This window comes from Kryptolebias marmoratus, linkage group LG9 (genome assembly GCF_001649575.2).
Source record: "Kryptolebias marmoratus isolate JLee-2015 linkage group LG9, ASM164957v2, whole genome shotgun sequence".
Lineage (NCBI taxonomy): Eukaryota > Metazoa > Chordata > Actinopteri > Cyprinodontiformes > Rivulidae > Kryptolebias > Kryptolebias marmoratus.
Window position 1 is genome coordinate 9,073,691 of NC_051438.1, and position 25,068 is coordinate 9,098,758.

Sequence of the window (25,068 nt, forward strand, 5' to 3'; positions counted from 1 at the left end):
TATAATTTAATAGAAAAGAATAGAGTATAATAAAATATAATAGAATAAAATAATCCAAGCAAGCATGGGCTGTAGATCTAACTATAATAGAACCTTCCGTATAATAAAATCATGAATTAATACCACCTACAAATATTTCTGTACAGATCTGTTCTTAGAGTTGTAGCATGTGTGAAAATAATAAAAAATGAGCCACACAGCATTATAATGATTGAAGTACGGCTTGCTTGACACTGTGATTTACAACATACCTTTAACATGTTTAATATTTAGACCTAAATGTTTTAAATATGAGAACATCATTCATTTTTCTTATAATTTCTCAAACCCTGCGACACAGGAGACAAGCCCATTTATATTAGAGTTGTCTAGATAATTGTAGGCATTTTTAACAAGTCTGAAAATCATATTATTGAGCTGCAAACATTAGCGTGAGCCTCAATTATCCTGATGTGTCGGCTCAGGCCACAATGCATTATGGTCTGTTTCAACTTATTCTTTTTACAGCTTCATTACACTACTTTTACTGAACCACTTGATGAGTTTCTAATGCACCGCACAGTAAACTGGACGAACATTTTCTCTGAAAATATCAAAGACCACAACTAAATAGCTTGCTCTCTACACAGTAAATGAGCAAACAATTCAAACACAGCCTGTAATCCAGGTGCAACTTGGAAAACCATTAGCTAATTGTCGCGCTCACTGATCAGTCTAACTACTATTAGCAATACAATGAATTTCTTCTCTATATGGTATGTCTGATATGCCATAACAGGACAAAAAAAGCAATACAATGAATTTCTCTGTTATACACTGTAGCAACATGTTCACTAATACAACTTGGTCAGTACTGAGTGTGTGACTGGATTACTGAGATACAAACCAACAGCAGCGATGATAAAAAGTTATCACAACTTTTTTATGCGAGAATCAGCCATATTGGATTTTGAGGTTGGGGCTGGTCTGAAATCTGCGTCTTTCTGAGTTGGAATTCCCACTTTGGGGAGCGATCCTGTTGATTTTTCAGACTTGAAACTCGGAAAATGCGACTTCTGAGTACAAATGTAACATAGTAATAGTAACAGGCACTGTGCTTCCGCCTCACAGTCAATATATGAATGAGCAGAGAAAAGTTTGTGCCTGTGGATGATTTATCTTATAACACTGATGTACTCTTTCAAGTGTGTTTAATAAATGTAACTACTCATGTAAACCTTTGTCACCCAGTATATTTGGATATTGTGTAGTAATCGAATGAGATGCAGTTAACTGCAGCTAATTACTTTGTGAACGCATTAGTCTAACTTGCACATTGTAGCTAAGAAAAAACAATGTACCCCTCAGCAAATGTAGAATTAATTTTGTGTGTTTTGAAATACGATTTGAGCAAAGGTTCCAGAAACAAGCTAAATATCACAGTGTGTTTGCATTTTGTGTAGCTTTTATCATTTGTTCCTGACATGTTTGAGTACTATGAATGTTATCACTACCAAGACAACTGTACTGGTGTTTATATATGTAAACATTGTTGTATATGTAACCAAGTTGCTTCAACACAGTCAATATATGCATGTGCAGAGGAAAGTTTGTGTCTGTGGCTCATTCACTAAACACTCTCCTTTTCAGGGATTTTTCATTATTGTGAATAAAATTCAATAGTGGGTGTGTTGCAGGTGGAGTGGTGCTCTTGCAAATTCTGTTTTAAAAACCTGTAACATTGCCGTTATCATTGCAGTACACGGTTATTTCTGAGCCCAAACAGCCACAGCCGGACAAACAATGTAATGTGAAACTGACAGCAGTGAGAAGATTTAAATAATAGTGTTTGCTGTAATGCTTTCAATTCTGTGTGCTCTGAGCTGCTCTTCAAATCGCTTTCTGTTCAAGTCAAATGTGGGTCAAACTGATGGAGCCAGCGCTGAAAAACTCACATAGTTTATAAGCAGCTTTAATGCGAGCTGTGGCCTCAGATATCAGCTGCTACAATCATCCTTACATCACGTAAGTTTGCTACTGTGGATGAGAAACATAACAAATGTACTATCAAATGGCTTTTATTGGTGAATTTTAGAAGAAATCTGTGGCATGACCACTTTAAACACCAGAGTAGTGAAGTGAATGAAGTTTAAAGGGAGCAGCAGTTTCAGTTCTCAGTGCGTAACTTTCTGTCTTGCAGTGTGACATGTATCCAGCAGAGGGCAGCAAACGACAACTGACACTTGTTTTTATTGCTGCCGCACGGAGTTTGTGACAGAGTGCAACACAGTTTTATAGCTTCTACAGCGTGTTAATTACTGTAGCAGGACTGCTTTAGTGTGTGCTTATCTGCATGTAACTGCAGCTTCAAGTGTTCCTGTAACTAATCACTTTAGACTAAAAATACAGCAACAACAAACGGTAAAGGGGAGGCTCTTCCTTTCCAGGATGCTCTCTGTTTGGCAGTGGCAGCCCTTCTTTGGCACAGTGGAGATCACTCACAGGGAAACAAAGTGAGAGGTCAAACTGGGTCATCTGCAGACTTTAAAGGATGAGAGCCGATCACCATGCACTGAAATAATTATAAAATTAGAAAGAATGTGTGTAGACGTGCCTGCATAATAGACCTATGTTGACAATGATGATTTAAATGAGTTATTATGTAATCACAGCTGTAATAATTAATTCAAAAGACCTGCAGCTTGGCATAAACCTTTATGTCCATCTGTTTTGATGTTCAGGTCAGCAGCACCCTTTTTGGGCTGACAATTTCTTTTGCATTAAACACAACGTACCATACACAAGCTGAAACACTTATTGTGTTTGTTATGTTTTTTTCTTGTGTGGATGTGTTTGTTTGTTTGTCTGTTAGCAAAATTTCTCTCCTACCACTGAGGGGATTTTAATGAAACTCTCAGAAAGTAATCTGAATTACTTTCGGAATCAGTTTAATTCAAGATGGATCAACCTTAGCAAACACTAAAATAGCTAGACTGAGTGAATGTTACAGACACTGAGCTAAAGTCTGATGTGGCAGCAGCTGAGAGTCATTCACAACACATACTACAAGCCATAACAACATGTGCATAGTGTTATTTTTGAGATTTAACCAAAACAGCTCTATCATTTCTAAACATAAGGCATTATACCTTACCCTGTCCTCCTTTTTTATTGTTATTTTGTTAATAATAACCTGGAATTTAAATTGTTTTGAAATGTTATAATAAGAAATGGACCAACATAAAATACTGAAAAGTTGTGTGCACATATGTATTCACCTCCATTACTTTTCAGCCCCTTTTATTACTTTTAAGAATCAGTACATCAAATCCAATTCAGATCCAGATTCAAATCCAATTAGAGTCCGTTAAATTCATATTTTAATTCATTTACATTCAGTACATTATGTAATGATAATGAGCAAAAGTTATCTATCTAAGGAAGCCAGCAGATTGTGTCAGATCTTCACTTTGTCACAGTCTTCCATCCTGAGCAGCACATTTGTGAGGATTTTTTTTCTTTATGGTTTCTCTGTGGGTTTTAATTAGTGTTTTCAGTTTGGGTTTTTCCTGTTTGTGTTCCTGCTCAGTATTCACTCCTCCTCCATCACTCTTTTGCCCTCCTTGCCACGCCCATCTCCACCTGTCCGTAATCATCTCCACTCACCTGTTTCCACTTTCCTCGTTACCCTCAGCACTCTAATACCCGGTCATTTCTCCCACTAGTTGCTGGTTCATTGTTTTTTGTTTGTTGTTTGCTGCTGTGCTCCGTACCTTGTCTCCTTGTCGTTCTGCCCACTGTGTTTGGATTTTTATTCCTTTGAGTTGCTGCCTCATCAGCTTTTGTTTTGTTTATTTTTCTTATTTAATAAATTAGTTTATTTTGATTATGAGCCTGCGCTCAGGGTTCCTTTCCGTCGTCCATGTTCCTGACAACATTGGCAACAATGGAAAAGAAAAACTCCTTTTTAGCAGGAAGAAACCTCCAGCAGAACCAGAACCAGGCTCAGGACAAGCGGCACTCTGCCTTGATTGTTTGGGGTTCAAGAGGACAGGAAAGAGACACAGACAAACACAAAATAACTGGTCCAGGTGGAGTTTCTACTGGAAGAAAGAGAAAGAAAAATGTGTTAATGATAGAAATTGAAATGAAATTGATTGAAAGAAACCTGTTTGAGACACTGGGTCGTTGGTTCACCTTCCAACAGGACAATGACCCAAAACACTCTGCTGAAGTGACGCTCCACTATAATCAGAAACAGCTAAATGTTCTGGAATGACCCATTAAAGCCCAGACCTCAATCCAACTGAGGATCTCCGGTTTAAATTTAATGGTTGCCGTAAACAATGGGCGCCCATCCAGCTTGATGGAGCGGGAGCAGATTTGTCATGAAGGATGGACACTAAATCCAGTGGCTAGATGTAGCAAGCTCATGAGATGTACCTGAGGAGACTTGCTGCAAAAGGTAGGTCTACAAGCAACACGAGAGCAGACAGTACACAGCGTTAGAGCTCACTACACTCAGACAAGCTCTCTGCAGATTAAAACCCAATTTTATCTTTAAATTTTGGCCATTCACTCATGTTGAATGCAGTATGTTGTTCTTTTGGCTGCTCCCCTTTTTTAATTTTTTTTTTATGGTTTTGGCAATTGTTTTACACCCGATGCCCTCCTGCTGCGACCTGGGCTCAAACCTGCAACCTCAGGATTACAAGACTGCAGCGCTGACCACCAACTTACTGCAGCCCCCATGCTCAGCTCTGTATGGATAGCTAGTAATAATCCATCCATTTTCCTTACCTTCCTTCTTCTTTCCAGGTGGCGAGGAAGCTGGTGCCTGTCTCCTAGTTGCTAATATTCCATGTTTTATTACAATCTTGCTGCATGTGTGTGCTAAACACAGGGTTGCAGTGTTGTCAGTAAGTGTTAGTTTGAATGGCCAAGCAGGTTAACAGATTTAAGTGATGTGAGAGTCTTTTCAAAAGAGTTTTATACAGACTGAAGCAGTGAGCATTAAATCTAGCATGAAGTTTTGTGTTTTCTAAGTTAAATCAATCTAACGCAATAATGTAGCTCAATGTCACTAATCCAAAAAATTGCCTTGAAGGTTCTGCACAGGAAACATCATCTTCTATTCTCAGACCCTCAGCTAATTTGAGAACTACTTCCCATTGAAGGTGGAGTACCCAGTTGTAGAGAAAGACTTGATATTTTAACTCAACAGCCAAACAAACACATGCCTCTCTTTAGGGCCCTTTTGAAACCCTCTGAATTTATGGGCTCGTTGCCAAGGCAACAACACCAGCAATCAGGCTATTTGACCGAAAGAAAAGTGTTCGAGCCGTATCTATGTGCCTGGATAGACATGGACGCCTTTTTCTCACCGATAAAACAAAAACTTTATTATTTAGTACAACTGAGCATAAAAAGGGACACAAACACTGAGTCTAAGCCATGATTAAAACTGGGAGGAGTGAATTGTTTAGGTTGTTTCTGCAAAATCTGTGTAAACAAAGACAAGAATGTGGCGTGTTCATTATTTTCCCAGAAGGGCACTTTTGTTTCACAGCCACTAGGAAATACAGGAAACACACATATTCAGAGAAAACGGCTACAGAATTACATTATTCGAAGCCAGCGGCAGCAGCTAAAGAGGTGCATGAACCCACCCTCCATGATGGGAGTGTTTTAGATCAATAACAACCTGCTCTGAAAAAGCACCTAAATATTGAAGGTACAGTTCAGACAGCTTGAAATAACGTTCTGTATAAAGGTTACAAACAGCTTTCCTGTTGTAGCTCGTTGAACCACCCCGGTTTGACGAAACAGTTTCAGTCTGACTGAGCTGAGAAGATCAAAGTGAGTTGTTCCTGTCTGAAATTAGCTTCAGTCTCAAAAATTTTATTATGGTTATATGCTGTTTCATAGCGTGTGGCAACACTGTCAGTTTCTCAATACACAGTTGTTTACAAGTCTGTGGCTGCCAGCAAGCACAAGTGGAGGCGGCAACAGCTAGCTGTAGCACTTCAGGCAGGAATCTCACAATATTTTTATGTGACAAGCCATCATTAGCTTTCAACACGGTGCCACTGGACCCATTTCCAGAGAGGATTTTACCACCTTAAAAGACTTTAATTTTAAAAGTTTCACAGCAGTTCATGCAACAGCTGTACATAAAACGTTTACATCGCTGTCAGTTTCACATTACACAACTATTTAGGCAGAACTCGCGTTATATTCCTGCTGGAAGTGCTACAGCTAGCTGCTGCAGCTGCTAATTGCTCTAGCAAATGACCACAGAATTTTACGTAAATACGGGTGTAATGCAAATCTGAGGAGAGTGTAAAGGTCTACAACATAGCGTTTGCGTCAATGTCTATGAAAGTTTGAAAATTAGTTGTTTTAAGACAGCACCAGTCTACTTTTGAGTCAAACTAGCCGTTGGCTTGTCAGTTTTGTCCGACTTAAACTCTGTTTGTTCAAACTGAGGTTGTTCAAAGAGCTGTCTACAACAGGTGAGATATTAACTGTTTATAGCCTTTCCACAAAATCCAACTTAAAAATATCAAAAACATCCATTATACAGAAAATTGCCTGTTAGCTGTATGCTTCTTCAGAATTGGCTCTAAGGGCTTCAGTGTTGACAGCTCACTTATTTACAGCAAACAGGCTCTTTTCTAGCATAAAAGTTGAGCTTCTTTTAATGCATTTACACCAGTGAAAGGTGTTCTTCTCCAAAGACACGATCGGCAACATATATGTGTGTGTGTTTGTTTCATAATTTATAACTATTAGTTTTATTTATCAAAGAAGGAGAAGTAAAATATGTTTGTTTGTTTTTTTACAGTGGTCAAATACGTGAAACTAGATGGATAAAATACTGAATTTGTTTTCTGATCTTATCAAGTTCATCCAGAGATTTTGCCCTTTTGGTCAAAGTATTTAAAAGTCCTAATCTTCCAGCTGATGATGGCACAGCAGATTGAACCTAAACTAAAGTGAGTTATCCGTCAGGTTTTGCCAGTTTACTCCTCTAAAGGGCCATGTTTGGTACTGATGAAAACAGACACAAACAGCTCTGTCTGCACCGGCTGGGGTCACTCTGGTCAGCCTGTCTGCCTCTCCTCTCTGTCTGGAGAACAAGTGCTCACTCATGGCTGCTCATGCTGCACCCATCAGTGCTGTGGGGTAAACAGCTCGGCTCGATGTCAGATTCTAGCTGCAGCATTTCCCTCTGAGGCCTCGGCCATCAGCAGCAGCAGCATCGATCCAGACCCGGCTCCACTGTGGGTAAAACTTTTACCAGGTCAGGACTGAACCCTCCTTGAGGCCTGAAGTTGGCTTCAGACGTACACGCTCAGGAGTATGGGACGAGCCTCACGTTATTACGAGTCCATAAAGCCTATAAAGCTGAGGACTCCTGTGTTGGACTGCCTCTCTGCCTTTGTGCAGCTCTGTTGTCAGGGCAGAGGTATGTACGGCACAACGGGGCTGCCCCAAAACCCGACTGGGGGCGGTAAATGAGAGGATGGACTGAGGCGAGGAGAGAAAAGCAAAGGAAATACACTCATCATCACATAAAAGGAGAGCAGGACAGAGGAGAAGAAGAGAGGAGATGGAGGGAGGGAAGGTGGAGGAGTGAAGCTGCAGTAATGGGGGTTTTGTTCTGGTTGGTGTGACTCACAAAGCCTTTATCGAGGCAGAACAACTTAGTTACTGTTACTAAACACAGAAAGAGGGAGGTGGAGTACGAGGTATTTTTCCAATTTACCCTTCAGTGTGTGGAGGTTGATCCAGTCATGAAACACCATCACAGTTCTTGATGGTCTGCTTTGGGCTTTATTAGATTTACCTCGTTTTTAACTTCACAGACAAAAACTGACAACAAGGGACTTTTTTCCTGATATTAACATGGGTTCTAAGATCTTGATGGAGAAAATACTGTATAAGGTTTGCAAAACCTTTGTCTTGACGGCAATAGAAAGGGCAGAGCAGATCATTTAAAATTTAATTGGGCCCAAATGCATATCTTCTACAAGGAATATTGATTTTACTCATGAAATATTATCCTGACGACTTGTCCGGTGTCAGGATTTACAAAGTAGTCAACAGTGAGCAGTTCAGCAACAGACAGACTCAGGAGGCAACGAATAAAGGTAAGTGATTTTATTTAACAGGAACAGGAACCAGGATGTGGAAGGGAAGGTAAGAGGTAAGTATTGGTCGTAAATAACGATGATAACTGAGTGGGTGTTGATTGTCGTTGTCTTACAGGTGGACGAGGGAATCCGGCATGGAGGAGAGTGGTACAGGCAGTGGTCTTGGGGGAAGGTTTCCAGATTGGAAGGCTCCAGACGGAGAGGTAAGTGTTACCAGTAGGTAGGTTCTCGCAGGACGCAGACAGGCAGCGGTGCAGGCAGGCTCAGGTGAGTGGCTTTCAGGTTTCTCTTCAAGCGGCGGCCAGTGACACGGATCAGACAGGACTCCAAGTAGCGGGTAACTCCAGGGCAAGCGATGCTCCAGCACTGATCTGATCCACACGGCAGCCTTAAGTACACAGCCACTCTGATGAACCTGATTCCCTGCAGGGAACAGGACTCAGCAACCAGGAAGCAGACTCACAGAATACCACATCCGGGTTTAACCCTCTGGAGATAAGTTATCAGCTCCTTGCAACCCTGAAAAGAAAGTGGTTAAAAGAAAATGGATGGAATATTGTTCAAAGGAACCATAAACACTTTGGTGTGGATCGAGCTAATGACGCCACAATAATGACTTGTGGGAAACATTACATAAAAATGGGAAGATTCTTAAAATGAGTCTAATGGACCCAGAGCCATTGATCTTGGGTTGTCTTGCACTTAGGAGCACTTTGCGAAGTCTTCAGTTCTGACAGTAAATTACCATCTTGTTAGGCTAATAAGAAAGCAGTTGTGCAGAAATTTGTATTGGCTCACAACCACACAAACATATCAATCTGCAAGCAGATATTACAGCTTGAAACATTTAAAACCATCCTTTAAAGAAGGGTTTTGTGGAAGGGTTATGGAAAAATTCACAACACATGATTATTAAAACAGCTCTAGCCTCAAGAATTCATATCGATTCTTGTGAATGCCATTTTGCTACCTTTTAAACCACTGTCAGAGTCTTATTATAGGTAATTCAACAGAAATATTTTGAAATTCCATCCAGTGATGCCACAGCTAGCTGCTGCTGCAGCTAATTGTGCTGACAAATAACCACAGAATCCTGTTTAAAGACGGCAGCAGTCCACTTGCTCTGCTCGGACTAGGCATTAGCGCATCTGTATTTTTTAGAATTCAACTCTGTTTCTTCGAACTAAAGCTGCGCAAAGAGCAACAGGTAAGATATTATTTGTGCACAGCCTTTCCACAAATCCCCACTTCAGAAGATCTGGATAATCTCTTTAAATCAGATACAACTTAAGCTGTTGAGGAAATACACAACTGAACAATTAAATCTGAAGAAGATTAAAAAATCCTGGGTGTTTGGGCACCTCAAAGCTCCTCCCTGAAGGCAGAGGATGTTTCTCCTTCTGTGGGACATGTTTGAAATCCGGCTCTGTTTTATTAGCCAGTCTGGTGGTGCTCTTAGAGCAGCTGTCAAATAAAAAATGTTTCACAGAATGACCCGCCAAGTCTCCTGCCTTTCATCGTAGCAGACAGGCCCCTGAAGCAAGCATCCCATCCAAACTGCAGCGGACTTTGAGCGGCGAAGCAGACTAAATAAAGTGACTGCTGCCTGACTCCCTCCAAATACCCAAGTGCTCTTAACAGCTATATCCTCCGCCATACCTCATTAAAGACAAAACGAGGCGTCGCTCGTTGTGCTTACACACTGAGATGTTTGAAAAATTAGGTTTTATTGTGAATTGTTTTATCCTGAGTGTCTCTAAAAATAAAACCCCGTGTTTATGTTTTATTAGGACAAAACTGCTTCCCGCCTGAGGACGGGAATCTAAATGGAGAAGTGGTTTGTGTAATTTCAGATGGTCTGTTATTTCAATTCTTCAAGTGCCTCCATCACATTCAGTAATGTCGTGTAAAGAAACTATTCTCATTTTTATGTCTTTTTGTAAGGCTGACTGAGTTGAAGAGTTGACAGTTAGTCTGAGCGAGGCCAGCACCAAAAGTCTTAAACAACTTCAATCTCAAAGAGATTATATCTGTTTGTGTGAATGCTATTTCATAAACTTTTACATCATTGTCAGATTCACGTTACATGGCTTTTCTGGCAGAAATATTATGGCATTCTGTCCAGATGTGGCCCAGACGTGCTCCCGCTAGCTGCTACTGTTGCTTCTGTTTGTGCTATGTAAGTAACTGCGTTTGACTACATTTTCGTCCAACACAGACAAGCTACTTTTCCAAACTGAATTTGTGCAAAGATCTACAGCAGGTACAATGTTGATCGCTTATAACAGAACCCCATTCTTCAAAAACCTGAACTACCACTTTAAGATATGTTGTAAATGGCTGAAGGAACACCGTTTAATTCTGGCACAGCTCTTGTTTGGTTTTGTTTGTAGATTTCAGTTTTTGAGTTTCTTTCAAGTTCAAAGTACCTATAATGTTTTTTTTAAATAAATGCACGACAGAATTTCAGAACTACAGAATCCAGAAATTTATTTTCCTCTCAAGGTGAACTCCATCCATCCATCAATCCATCTTCTTCCTCTTATCCGGGGTCGGGTCGCGGGGGCAGCAGCCTAAGCAGGGAGACCCAGACTTCCCTCTCCACAGCCACTTGGGCCAGCTCCTCCGGGGGAATCCCAAGGCGTTCCCAGGCCAGCCGAGAAACATAGTCCCTCCAGCGTGTCCTGGGTCTTCCTCTGGGCCTCAAGGTGAACTGTGTCTGCTAATTTCTATTCAGAATTAGTCTTTATCCAATATTTATATTTGTTAGCAAATACATGCTTGGTTATGTTTTTTTATGCATATCACCTGCAATAAACAGGCTAACCACACATAAGTATGTGAGTCAATTTAAAGAGGTGGTGAGAGGTGGTGTTCAGGGGTCTGGGTGTATGTCTCCGTCTGAACATGAAGCTCACTAAATATAAACACAAGGCACAAGAGTCATGTTATGAAACATCATTAAGGAAAAACGTTTTCATCGCAGGGTGTGACTCAGACATCGACGAACACATGTTCTTCAACACCGACCGTTAAGAGGGTTGGAGGCATCTGCTGTGGTGTGTGTGTGTGTGTGTGTGTAGTGTATATAGTATGTGTTTCTGACTTTAGCAGCAAGCAGGATGTCCTGTCCTCCCTGCTGCTATTGTGGAGTGGTCAGCCTGCCAGACGCTGGCCACAAAGACCACTTCCCTCTGTCAAGAACCTTCCTATCTGTGTGTCACACACACACACACACAGAGTCATAGCCCAATGCCATCCTGAACACAATGGGAACCTGTCCAATGCCGCCCTGCCACCTGGTTAAAAATAACCCGTTTAATGGCCCGAGACATTATGATTGTGCTGTAACAATGGAAGGGCAGAACTTTGATCAGCCAAAATGCTGCTATTCTGAGATATCACGTACCTCTGGTATTAGCTCAGCACTCGAAGATGGGAAGATGTCTCTTTTATTTTAAGCATGTCTTACAGTTTCTTTTTTAGAAAGGAGTCAATTGTTTGGGATTATGTCATTTATGGGCGATCGGGGACTTCATTGCTCTTTTGTGTACTGAAACGCTTCATGTCTCATTAAATATGTTGTAAAATCATGTTCATGCTGTTACAAGGCTCCAAGCTTATTCTGCAAAGTACTTAGAGTAATTATAATAAACACACTAAGATTGGCTGTCTCATTCAAAATATATTACAGTCAAATAAAGATTTTACATTGAATTCTTTTAAAAAATGAGAATTTTTGAAGGGTTTTAATGTAGCTTCTACTCAAAATTCTAACATCCATCAACTTTCTCCTCCACTCTGAGGAAAACGATGAAAGAATACAAAGGAAGACATGTTTATTTTATGTATAAACAGTATAAGTAGTGTAAGGTTTGTGGCATTAGGAAGAATCTTTTTTTTCATTTTGTAAAGTTGATGAAGAAAAGTTTCAGGAGTGATTTATGACAAAAGGGTGGCAGAAAAGGTCAAAGGTCAAAGGAAAGGTTTACAGACAGCGGTGAGAACAGCTGTGTTGTATAGTTTGGAGACAGTGGGACGGACAAAAAGACAGGAGACAGAACTGGAAGTGGCAGAGCTGAAGATGTTGAGGTTCTCCTTGGGAGGGACAAGGATGGACAGGATTAGGAATGAGGTCACCAGAGGTACAGCTCAGGTTGGAGGACTGGGAGATAAAGTTAGAGAGGCCAGACTGAGATGGTTTGGACATGTGCAGAGGAGGGACAGTGGGTATATTGGTAGAAGGATGTTAGAGATGCAGCTGCCAGGAAAAAGACAAAGAGGAGACATATGGATGCAGTTAGAGAGGACATGGAGGGAGTTGGAGTGAGGACAGAGGACACAGAAGACAGAGTTAGATGGAGGAGGAGGACTCGCTGTGGAGACCCCTGAAGACGGAACAGCGGAAAGAAAAATAAGTCGTCTTTGGCACACTGTGAAGCAGCTCCACTTTCTCCCGTTGCTTAGAATCAAAAATAAAATGTCAGTCTTTTGGATGCTGCATGTTGTACTTTAGAAACTAAAGTCTCACTAAACCCACCCTCCCCACTCGCTAATAGTCTGTTACAAGGTCACCCATAGGGTAATGTGACACTTTTCTCAAAACCTCAAACAGCTAATTGAAACTAAACATGTTGGAGCTGAACATACAGCTGCAAGGTAAGAACTTTAAATGAACTTCATAACTTTAGATTTGCATCATTCATGTGTTTGGTGGGCATTTAGCCATTTGCTGTGCGTTTGCACCTGTTGGCCGCCGTAGTAAAACGATATAAAAGTGACCTGACAAGGGTTGGACAGCTGTCCTGGTGAAGCGGTGTGTCGTATTGATGCTCTGCAGTTCTCCGGTTGGCAGAGCGAGCACCTGTTTGTTCACCAACAGTGTCTGAGGCCTGCCTGCGTTGTTTCTAGTCCCGCTCTCTGCAAAAACAGAGCAGCACAAAGCTTCTTTTACCTTTGTTTGACTGATTGCAGTTAGTATGAACCTGGCATTGAAACTCCACTAACTCTATGATGTTTCTGAGTGAAGTAAACCCTGTGGAGCTTTGTTCTCTGAATTTCCTGGTGATAAAGGAGGTAGGATAAAATCTGAGTAGTTTTTAAAAATGCGAAAAGTTTAAGTTTCTCTAGAAACTTCTTCCCATCAAAGTCAGTAAAACTTATTTAGTCCAAAATTAGTTTAGAAAGGAAAATTAGTTAAGAAAAAAAATTAAATCACCCACCCAAATTAAAGAGCATCACGTTTGTCTTTTGCAAAAAAATCAAAGTCCTAAAATACGATATTGAGAAAGCCCAGATACAGTCAGACATTTGAAAACAAATTTAGTTTGTTCAAATTGGCTAATTGAACCCCAAATGTTAGTGTGAGCAACACAGTTTTATCTTTTAAAAATAAAAAGAACCTAAAATAATTTGCCATCACTGTCATCCTCACCACCAAAGACTTCCCCCTTCTCACCCAGGCCTGCTGACATCCGCCTTAGGGTCAGATGTCCAGGTTGGGGTTAGGGGTCAGCAGGGGGTCAGAGTTGAATGTTAGGTTCAGAGCCAGTAGTTCAGGGTTAGGTTTAGATATAGAATCCTGGGACAAGTGTTCGGTTTAGGGTCGGCGCCCAGGTTAGGGTCAGGGGTCATGGGTCAGGGTTAGTGTTAGAGGGGGTCAAGGTCGGGTTTGGGGTAGGAATCAAATGTTGGGTTCAGGGCTGGGCTTTAGGTTTAGTTGAAGTTTTAGGGTTGACTGTAAAATAAACGACTTCAACATACTGTAAAAAAACAAAAACAAAAACAATAAAAACAGTTAAAAACAAAAGACTAAAACTGTGTGGATTTTTAACTTTTTTTCTGCTATTCCAACAAGTCATTTTTTGAGTGTAGACAGACAGACAGACAGATAGATAGATAGATAGATCTGCTCTTCCTCTCCAGTCCTTCGTTGACCCTCTCACCCTCCTGTCCTCCTCCTCCTGACCCCCGTGTCGAGGTGCTATTGTCTCGTTTCCTGTGACCGCGCGCATGCACGCTCGCGCACAGACGCGCACGCGCAGACGCTTGGCGGTGGGCTGCGCTCGCTGTCCGGACGAGACGGACAGACGGACTGGAGCGAGTCGCAGAGATCGCGGGATTTGATGCAGGCTTATTATAAGCGGTCGTTTTGACGCTGCGCAGCCCCGAGCCGGACTCCGAGGAGGAGGGCGAGTCCAGGAGAGCAGGTCTGGAAGCAGGTCTGGAAGCAGGTCTGGAAGCAGGTCTGGAAGGAGGTGTGGAGCTCGTCCTGGGACAGCTGCTGCTCTGCTGCCGGGCTGCAGAGGCTCGGTGACCGGGAGGTGAGCTGTCACCATCCGCTCAGCTGCCCCACATTGAGTGTGTGCTCCGCTGTAGCTGCTTTTCTTTAGAGTTAGGGGAAGCTTTAAAGGATTCATTATTCACTAAGATACGGCTCCTCTTACACATTTAATGCATCTTACAGAAAAACATTCACGATATAGAAAATGTATATAAATAGAAGTAATAATGCAATCATCTGACCCAAAAGTTGGGTCATGAAACACCAAATGCTGGTCCTCAGAAAACAAGTCAAACTTAGAAAACTATTGCTAATGTCATGTTTTCACTTTAATTGTCAAAAAGAACAATAGCAGTAGTCATAAACTGATGATTCCATTATTGTGGTTGTTAAAGCTGTTAGTGTTGTCATTATGGCTGTTTTCATTAGGATTATTCTCAAAGTTGGTCGTCTTCAACCGGCAATAGTTGGGCTCAGAAAACTGAGCCGCGATTATTTTGTGAGTCAGAAGCTGTAAAAGTCTGGCAACCCCTGATCTACTCTGACAGAATGCCAACATGTTCATGTTTTGAACATTTTAAACAGTAATCAAATGAGCTGCCAGCTGCTCATTAGGGTCACCGTGGTTACCGCTGGCCTGTGTCTCTCATTCTCTGACAGCACTCTTAATAAGACAAGCAGACAGAAACACAGAGGACAAATTATGCACGCAGAGAAGAAATTCCCGAACAGTAAGTGGTGCGAGCGTCTAGTCGTGACACACCTCCATTTCTACGTGTTTACGGTGTTTTATTCAGGAGATATGACAAGTTAAAAGAGGCCTTCGCTTCAGGTTTGGAGGAGAATATTTTTAGCTAAAGGGAAATCAATGAGAGTTTAAATGTGGGCACCCCGAGGGGTCCTATAGCAGTGAAAGAAGAGAAAAAGATGTACGCCGTGACTTATAAGCTGTATAAGAAGTGTAACGTTTGTGAGAATAGGAAGGGTTTGTTTGAAATAATTTTGGAAAGTCTAGGCAGCTCAGAAGTTTACCCTGTGACATCATCAGAAAGTTGAAAGCTCCTCAAAGCACAAAACATAAACTGTGATTGCGTGAAAACTGTCAGATATATCAAAATGTCAGCTCAGTCATTTAAAGTCCAACTTTCTGTGACTCCTTTAAACTTTGGATGTTCCTGTTGCGACGTCTGAGCTAAAGAGCTCACATCAAAATCACATTGTTGTCTATGGGGATTTTTTTTTTTATTCCTGGTTGTTTTTATTTTTTATTTTTATTTTGTCTGCACTGCTACATTAGCGCACCATTCCTAATCAAGCCGAACCTTTAAAAACCTGTGAAAGTGGAGTTTTGAATAGAAAATTGGGATAAAAATTGAGGAATAATAAGCAAATAGTAATGAGGGTGTTTATGTCTGCACCCTTAAATGGATTCAAAAACATTAAAAAAGAAAAAGCTCAAAAGAGATAAGTGCATTTTACTTTTATATAGATGCAACAGTTATGTGTTCATCGGTGGAGTGAGATGCTCCTTGCTGGAAACAGGGTAAATTATAAACGCTGTGAGTTGGGATGAAGATGATTTGAACACAGAACCGTGCGCCTCGCTGTCCCCCACCTTCAGTCCCCTTTCTCGTCTCTTTCCTCCTGGCATGTGAGAGAAAGGAACAGCTGGACGTGAGCTGAGCCTGAACTCGATCCGCTCGTATCAGCGGGTCCCAGAGGCCTCTTTCTGTCACCGCTGTGTCTGGCTGTGGGGGGAAACTCTCGAAACTGTGCAGCTGTCCAAAAATGTGCCCTTAAAACCTCGCTCAGGACTAACATCCCCCCCCACCCGGGCAGGACCGTTACTAATCCAGCCTGTGCTCCAAGTCGGCAGCGTTCAGATATGGAGGCGCTTGTTACCTTTACACGAGCAGACCTTATCAGCAGAAGGTGAAGCTGGTTCTGTCAGGAGTTCTGGGCCCGAGCCACAGTACACAGAACCCAGTTTGAGGACTGGCACATGCTAGTGTTTGCCTTCCTGTGTACACATTTTGCATATGTAAATGTAGGTTTTGGTGCAGATGGGTACAGTGAGGCCTTTGAGAGGCCTGCTGGAGGCTCTTTAGAAGGAGGGGTCGTGTGAAAATGCAGTAAAGATGTCACACTGCAGCTGGCACCAGACAGGGCTGATGGACTTCAGGCTCACAGCATTGCCTTTGTGTGTGTGGGGGTGTGTGTGTGTTAGACTGTGCTCAGAGGATTCAAACAGCCAGAAAAACAGACCAACTCACTGCTGGTTTAAATTTGTTTAGTAACACAAGATAAGACCAGTTTAGCTCATTAAATCAGGCCAACAGCTTGGATTAGCTCTTTATATAAGGTAAAGCACTTGAGATGCAAGCAGAGAAACACAAGGGAAACTTTATATAACAAAGACTGATGGAACAAGAGGTTGTTGATCCTAATACAGGTCAAAATGAAAAGTGCTTTTCCTTTTTTTTTTCTTTAAATGAACTAGAAAAAAAGTAAAGACATCAATAGGTTTTGTTTTGATCAGATTTTTTGGCACATCTGCTCTGAGCCCCAGCAGACGTTATGTAACAGTTTCCACATGCTGTGAGGCACTCTTGTGACTAATAAACACGAACCTAATGCGTCAATGTGTTGAACGTTTTATTTTAAAACTGAAACGGACCAAAACATGGAGAGGAAAACTACCGTAAGTTGTTTAAATGCATAGTGGTTCAGTCAGATTTGATCTGTTAAGATTAAAAAACTAGACAATCAGTGGTTTAAAAAAAAAATTACAAAATACTGTACTTATTGTGGGCAGCACTGCGCTGTCGCCTCTCAGCAATAAGGTCACAGGTTCACCTCTCAACCTTCCTGGGTGGTGTTTACACCTTCTTCCTTGTGCACACGTGGGTTTTTTCCAGGTCCTCCGGTTTCCTCCCACAGACCAGAACCATGCATGTTAGGTTCATTGGTAACTCTAACTTGTCCCTAGGTGTGAGTGGGAGTGTGAATGGTTGTTTGTCTCGTTTGTCTGTATGCGTCCCTGCGATGGACATATGACCCGTCCAGGGTGTCCCCCGCCTCTCGCACAGTGACGGCTGGAGACTGGCACCATCCATCCATCCATCCATCCATCCATCCATCCATCCATCCATCCATCCATCCATCCATCCATCCATCCATCCATCCATCCATCCATCCATCCATCCATCCATCCATCCATCCATCCATCCATTATCTGCTGCTTGTTCTGGAGTCAGTCTTTGGGGCAGCAGCTTGAGCAGGGAGGCCCAGACATCTCTCCTCACAGCCACCTCTTCCAGGGAGGTTGCCAAGGTGTTACCAGGCAAGCTGAGAGATATAGACTCTTAGAAATGACAAGAGTTACAGCCATTTTGGTCAAAACTTGAACATAACATTATATGAAATCTCTAGCATCTCAACCATCAATATTGTGCTATTGTGCCTGAACTCGCAGGTTAGAGCTCGACATATGTGGTGTGAATGACTCTCAGTTACTACCGCACCAAACTTTAGCTCAGTATCTGTAAAATTCACTGAGGTGTATTCATTTTTGTCTAGATTATGGTCAATTAGCTGTGGCAGCCATCTTGAATTGGGTCGACTCCGAAAGTTATTCAGTTGTGGATATACACCCGAGGATGATTGTCTTACAGTTTCATTTAAATCTGTTATTTGGCTCATGAGATATTTTGCTAATAATACAGACAAATGCACACACAGACACACACAGACACACACAGACACTGAGCAAAAACATTATCGCTCCACCTCTGTTTTCTGTGGCAGGTGATAACTGCGACTTTAGTGAAGCATTTGAGTGTAAAATAAGTCATTGTTAACCAAACAAGGCAACGTCCTGCTCCTCAACATCAAATATCACACAGTCATAATAAATAATTTTACACAAACATTATATGTACCAATGATGAAACAGAGTGATTTTTGTTTATATGTCTGGCACTTTTATTTTACAAAATGAAAAAACTGTTTCTTTGTTCGCACATGAAACATGAGGAATTTTATTTTGAAAACCACTGGACTGCATTTTATTTATAAATAATTTACAGTCAGATTTATCAACTCCTGTAAAAACTCCTGAAAAACTCCTTAAAAAAAGAACATTGAATGTTCTGTTAAGCTGAAACAGCTTTTGCAGTATTGTTGTTCAAATTTGTTTATAATAATGAAATATTATCATATTTCGACTACGAACCAAAGCATAACATGGACACTATCACGAATAAAACCCTCATCACTAATTCTAAACATGCAAGCTTAGAGAAATAATGAACATCATTTATGTGATTATCTAACACATAAAGAAATTGTTATTACACACCCTGAAATATACAAATTATTATAAAAGAAGCAATGACAGTTTGGCGGGCATGAAACAAAGTTTATTACTGATGTTAAATGAACATTTTGACTCAGAGGTTTACAACACGTTTCTTACAGTCTGTTATCTGCCTTACACAAGACAATTGTCATTGTTTTACGTACTGTTGCGTCACCAAAATTGTTGTTTTGAAACTAAACTATTGTATTCTCTGGTGGGAGCAGCTCTGTGCTGCGTTTCCTTCATGCTGAGTTATTTACCCTTCTGTGCTGGAGTCCAGACAGAGATTTATTGTTTATTTATATTCTGGGAATTGAAGTTTTACATGGAGCTTTCCATCTACTTTCTTAAAAAAAAAAGAAAAAGAAGTTTGATCCAGTTTAGATGAATCTTAAGCAACATTTTGTAGTGACTAAAACCATCTGATATGAGTTCATAACAACAGCTACTGTAGCACAGAAATACACAGAGAATCTCACTTAACTGCATGAAAGCTCAGACGTAACAAGTACCCTCAGTTTGAAAGCTCCTGCCCCGAATGTTTCTGATGTTTAACTGCTGTGAAACATCTGAGTCAAATCAAAGATCTGTTATCAGACCTCAGCTGAGCTCAACAACGAGATCATCTGCTCAGCTGAATCAGCTCTGTGTGTGTGTGTGTGTGTTTTCTGTGTTAACACAAACTACAAACTGAAAACACACCTTTCAAACATCTAATTCCTTAATGCATAAATGAGCATTTAATAACGAAATAATGTGGGACTACTGCGGTCGACTATGAGGGTTTAGCAGTACAGAGAGATCACTGTACGATATATTAAAACATCATATTCAGTTTGGTACAACACTGAAAAACAAATACATCTATTGGTACATAGCATACTGTCCAAAAAGAAGCAAACATTGATGGATTCACCTGAACAAACAGTTTTTGGAATTAGCATTTATTTTATCTTTTAGTGCTGTATGGCTGTTTATATCAGGTTTGACAGAGAGGAACCCGGGCTCATCTTGAAAAGACAAAAACTGATTTATTTTAAAAAGAGAAAACAAAAAGGCTGATGTGGCAGCAAATAAGAAAACTAAACACAAAATACAGAGGATTGCAACACTGATCCGACGAGCCATCTCTAGTTTTATTGTGTTAATTTGGATCATGTACAAATGTAAGCTTTGTCTTCTGAAAAATAGAAGTGATTTGTTTCTTGGGTAGGAATCTTTATAGTGAGGAAGTGGCTGAGTGCTTTTTCCTTTTTCTCTCTGCAGGAGAATCGACCTGTCGAACAGCATCCTGATTGTGTCTGCCTCCATTTGTGTGTCTGATGCTTTACGATGACTTGGACGGGGCTTGACTGGAGGCTCCCCTGCTGAGACTTCAGATGTCCAGATTTCCGCTCTGACTCCCCCTTTCCTGACTACACTTGTGTGGCCTCTTTTTTTTTTTTTTTTTTGTGGAGACCCCTGTCTGTCTGATCCATCACTATGGCCAGCCTGGTGATCAACGAAACCGGAATGGAGGATTGTGGGATTGATGACTCCTTCAAGTACGACTTGTACGCTGCAGTGTACAGTGTGGTCTTTATCTTAGGCCTGATCACCAACTGCGCAGCCCTCTTTGTGTTTTGCTTCCGGATGAAGATGCGCAATGAGACCACAATGTTCATGACTAACTTAGCACTGTCTGATTTAGTTTTTGTTTTCACGCTGCCGTTCAAGGTCTTCTACAATGTGAATCAGAACTGGCCTTTTGGAGATGGACTGTGCAAGGTTTCAGGAACGGCCTTCATCACCAACATCTATGGCAGCATGCTTTTCCTCACCTGCATCAGTGTAGACCGCTTCCTGGCAATCATGTACCCGTTCCGCTCACGCGCCATCCGCACTCGCAGGAACGCAGCGATGGTTTGTGCTGCTGTATGGCTCACCATCGTGGGGGGAGGAATATCAGTGACTTTCTTCTCCACCATCAACAGCAAACACAGGGCCACTACATGCTTTGAGGGATTTTCCAAAAAAACCTGGAAGACCTACCTGTCTAAAATCACCATCTTCATTGAGGTAAACAGAAACCGGTTTAACATATAGTCACGGGGAAAAAAGAAATCCACTCTCTTTTCTAGGGTTGTACATGTCAGTACGTCACATAAAGGAACTGGTCTAAGTTCTACAATTGTTAAATATGAGTGAACAAAGCACAGCATATCTCACCATGTAATAATTTATTTATTAATCAATAAACAAAAAGGAAAAGTTGGATGAAAAACTAAGCCCACCCTTGCTGCTTCCGTAGGAATTAAAAGGGAAAGTATCATCCAGGTCCTGTTATGCAAATGTATTGATTAACTGAATCATTTGCAACCAGCCACCTCTATAAAAGCAGGAGCTTTTGACAGTTTATTGGTGTGGAGCAAATATGTGTTAATACGAAGGCAAGGAGGCAAGACTTGACCTTAGAGAAGCAATTGTTGCTGCCCATCAATCCAAGAAGAATTACAACATCATTATAAAAAAATTGGAGTCCATTATTCTACAGCAAGAAAGATTATTTACAAGTGGGAAACATTTACGATAGTTAACAATTTCCAGGAACTAGACATCCCAAGAAATTCACCCCATGGTCAGAGTGCAAAGCTCAAAGAAATGTCAAAAACCCCAAGAGTCCGTGTCAGACTCTATGGGTCGCAGTTAGCAGGTTAAATGATAAAAGTTGATGACAGGTCGATTAGAAAAAGAATGAACAAGTATTACTTTTTTGGACTCAAGCTCCATAATGCACAGCACCATGTTTGTCAAAAACCAAACACAGCATATTAGCACAAACATCTCATACCAAATGTCAAGCATGGTGGTGGAGTGGAGATGATTTTGCAGCAGACCTGAACACCTTAAAGCCGTTGAGTTGACTATGAACCAAAGGTTAAACCCTGCAGACCAAAGGATTTTAGAGTGAAATGTGAGGCTTGAACCAAACTGGATCGTGATGCCACAGAACAATGATCCCAAACACAGCAGATAATCTACAAGAGAATGACTGATAAAGAACAGAATCAAGGTGCTGCAGTGATCCTGTTAAAGTTTATAACCTCAACCTGACTGTAATGTTGTGGTGAGACCTTAATAGAGCTTATGATCCCAATGAACCCCAATGAACAGAGGTCATGCTGAAAAGCAGAATAGGCCAGAAATCCTCTGCAACTATATAGGAGAGACCGATAAAGACAGAGAAAACAATTATTTAAAGATATTCCTGCTAAAACTGTTTCTACAAGCTGTTGAACCATGGAGTGGACTTATTTTATTACACATGGCTTTTCCATTTTGGCTTTGTTTTTGTTTGATAAATAATGACATGGTGGAATCTGTTGTGTGTTTTTGTTTTTGAGGTTAGATTTAAATAGTTTTAGAACCTGTGAAATAACAGATCGTTTTTGTTATGTCCTGATATGTAAAACCAGAGATTTGAAAGAAGGTGGACTTTCTCTTCCCCCTGACTCATCAGTTGTAGAGTTTCTTAATGCAGAGCAACAAGGTTCAACTCTTATTTCATATGTTTGTTCTTCTTTTTCCCAGATTGTGGGTTTTCTCTTCCCTCTCCTGGCCAATTTAGTTTGCTCCTCATTGGTGCTACGGACGTTGCGCCGCCCGGTGACTGTTGGTCATGGATGTGACAGCAAGAAACGTGTCCTGCGGATGATTGTGGTCCATCTAACCATTTTTATCGTCTGCTTTGTGCCGTACAATTTCTTGCTCTTCCTGTATGCCCTTGTGCGAACCCAGGCCTTGGCTAACTGCACCGTGGAGCGCTTTGCCCGGACGCTTTACCCCATCACCCTGTGTTTGGCCAGTCTCAACTGCTGCCTGGATCCCGTGGTCTACTACTTCACCTCCGAGAGCTTCCAGAAGAGCCTAACAACAGGTGGCAAAGGATCCGGCTCACGCCCTCCGAGCATCCCCCGCAGCGACACCGAGACAATGTACACAGCACAAAATCTTCCCTCAGACACACACAATGTGGCCAGCAATGGAAAAGAGACAACCATATCTGACAGTCAGTTATGACTCAACCTTGTTGGAGAAAAAGAAGTGGGTTTTGATGGAAAATCTGAACGTGACAGATTAAACAACAAGCTGTTTGATTGTGGAAGTGGCAAACAAATAGCTCAGCAGATTAGTTAAGCCCTGAGGTAAGTCTTGAAGTATGGCCTGGGCTTTATGGCTTAATCCACTACTGGACAACAAAGGAATGTATCTGTATTTGTTATGAGTGAACTTTGTAAGGACCACAACACGGGGACTACTGTGATGGTCAAGATAGACAAAGAGCCTCCCAAAGGGATTGCAGTACATCATCACTCAGGCTTAACCCACACAATGCATAATAGATTGTCCATAAAATGGAGATCTCTATCCATCTTGTTGACACATGCTCAGTGTTTTTATAACTCTTAAGACAATAAGTCTTCATATTAACCGTTTAAACAATCAGTGCATTATGTTTTATTAGATATTAACGTAATGACATTACTTGTACAGTATATAAATATGTTGATCTGCTGAGGTAAATGTTGAAGTGTGACAACACTAAATGCCTTTCTTGAATGTATTTTGTGGTTGTATTTATTATTTCCCTCCCTCGGCCTTGCGTCTGTTCTCTCGGTCGAGCCTTCTTTGAACTGCTCTTTGTTAGCAGGACTGTAAATTTTGAACTTGTGGAGGAGTTTTTCTACTCCAGCTCTGTTTTCTTCTCAAAGTAGCCACTGTGAGCTCGGCAGCAGAGCGGGAGCAAGCCCTAATTTATTTGAGGACCTTGGCCTGTGTGTCGTGTCTCAGGCCAAATGCTTATTATGACTTGAGCAATGGTCTATTGTTTGCCCCTGAATGGGGTCTCTCTGCCTTAATCTGGCATTAGACTGCAGATCTGCTCCAAGTCTCTTACACGCAGCAAATGTGCTCACATTCCAAAGTACGGATGAACAGTCGTGACTGTTTACCCAGAATCCTCGTCTTACACAACACAAATCACAAAACAGTAACGAGTCAGCAGATCCAAAAATGTGAAAAGTTGCTGAATATGCGTGGACAAATTTGAGGAATACTTTTTGGCTGAAATTCTCTAAATTTGGCATCAAATTCCCAATGGGATGCAAGGTTGGTCACAGCAGCTCATAAAGGGACAAAATAAACAGACATAGTGGCAAATCTGTTGCATTCCTTTGGCAATGCTTACAGGCAAAAATTAAGCTGCAGCTGTTTAGGTGTGTCATCCCATCTAATTTAATTCTTTTTTATTGGGTACACCTTTCTAGTACTGGGTTGGAGTCTCCCATGCCTTTAGACCAGCCTTAAATCTTCATGGCATAGATTCAACAAGGTGTTGGAAACATTTCTCACAGTTTTTGGTCCATACTGACATGATAGCATGACCTAGTTGCTGTAGATTTGTCAGCTGCACAGCCATGATGCAAATTTTGCGTTCCACCTCATCCTAAAAGTGCTCGATTGGATTGAGATCCGGCAACTGTGGAGGCCGTTGGAGTCCAGTGAACTGAGACGTATCAGACCACGCAATGTTTTTCCAATCTCTTATTTTCCAGTGTTGGTGAGCCTGTGTGAGCTGTAGCTTCTGTTTCTTGTTCTCAGCTGACAGGAGTGTCACCCGGTGTGGTTTTCTGCTGCTGTAGCTCATCTGCTTCAAAGTTGGACGTGTGCTGAGTTCAGACGTGGTATTCTGCATATTCTGGGTTTTTTTTGTTTTGTTTTTTTTGGAGCTACTGTTGACTTTTTATCGTTTCAAACCAGTCTGTACATTTCCCTCTGACTTCTGACATCAACCAAACATTTTTTGTCCACAAACTACTGTTAACTGGATATTTTCTCATTTTCAGACCATTCTCTGTAAACCCTAGAGATGGCTGTGTGTGAAAATCCAAGTAGATCATCAGTTTTTGAAATACTCAGACCAGTCTGACTGGCACCAACAATCACGCTGTGTTCAAAGTCACTTAAATCCCCCTTTTTCCCCTTTTTCTGATGTTTAGTTTGATCTTCAGCGAGTCGTCTTCACCACACCAATATGCCTAAATGCACCGAGTTGCTGCCATGTGATTGGCTGTTTAGCTTTCATTAACAAGCAGTTGAAAAGTTGGACCTTATAAAATGGCTGGTGAGTTTATAGTTTGTATCTGAGAGATTTCAGTCACACAACAATGTTGAATACTAAACTAAAATAGTGCAAAAGAAGTAAAGTAGTACAAATAAAGAAGAGGCTCAGAGTTCCTCTGTGTTTG

At 41.3% G+C, this 25,068-nt stretch overlaps 1 protein-coding gene across 1 annotated transcript; it reads left to right on the forward strand.

Annotated features, from left to right (window-relative positions):
- Positions 1 to 14,197: 14,197 nt before the first annotated feature.
- Positions 14,198 to 23,384, forward strand: lpar4 (lysophosphatidic acid receptor 4). The gene is made up of 3 exons (XM_017419698.2): positions 14,198 to 14,461; positions 20,048 to 20,839; positions 22,352 to 23,384. The coding sequence occupies exons 2-3, from the start codon at positions 20,264 to 20,266 to the stop codon at positions 22,838 to 22,840; spliced, it is 1,065 nt and encodes a 354-aa protein (XP_017275187.1). The 5' UTR covers positions 14,198 to 14,461; positions 20,048 to 20,263; the 3' UTR covers positions 22,841 to 23,384.
- The last annotated feature ends 1,684 nt before the right edge of the window (positions 23,385 to 25,068 follow it).

Excerpts from the sequence above, each read along its gene's own strand:
- lpar4 (XM_017419698.2), top strand. The coding sequence starts at position 20,264 with ATGGCCAGCCTGGTGATCAACGAAACCGGAATGGAGGATTGTGGGATT. Across the intron at positions 20,840-22,351 it reads AAATCACCATCTTCATTGAG|ATTGTGGGTTTTCTCTTCCC; the intron begins GTAAACAGAAAC and ends TCTTTTTCCCAG.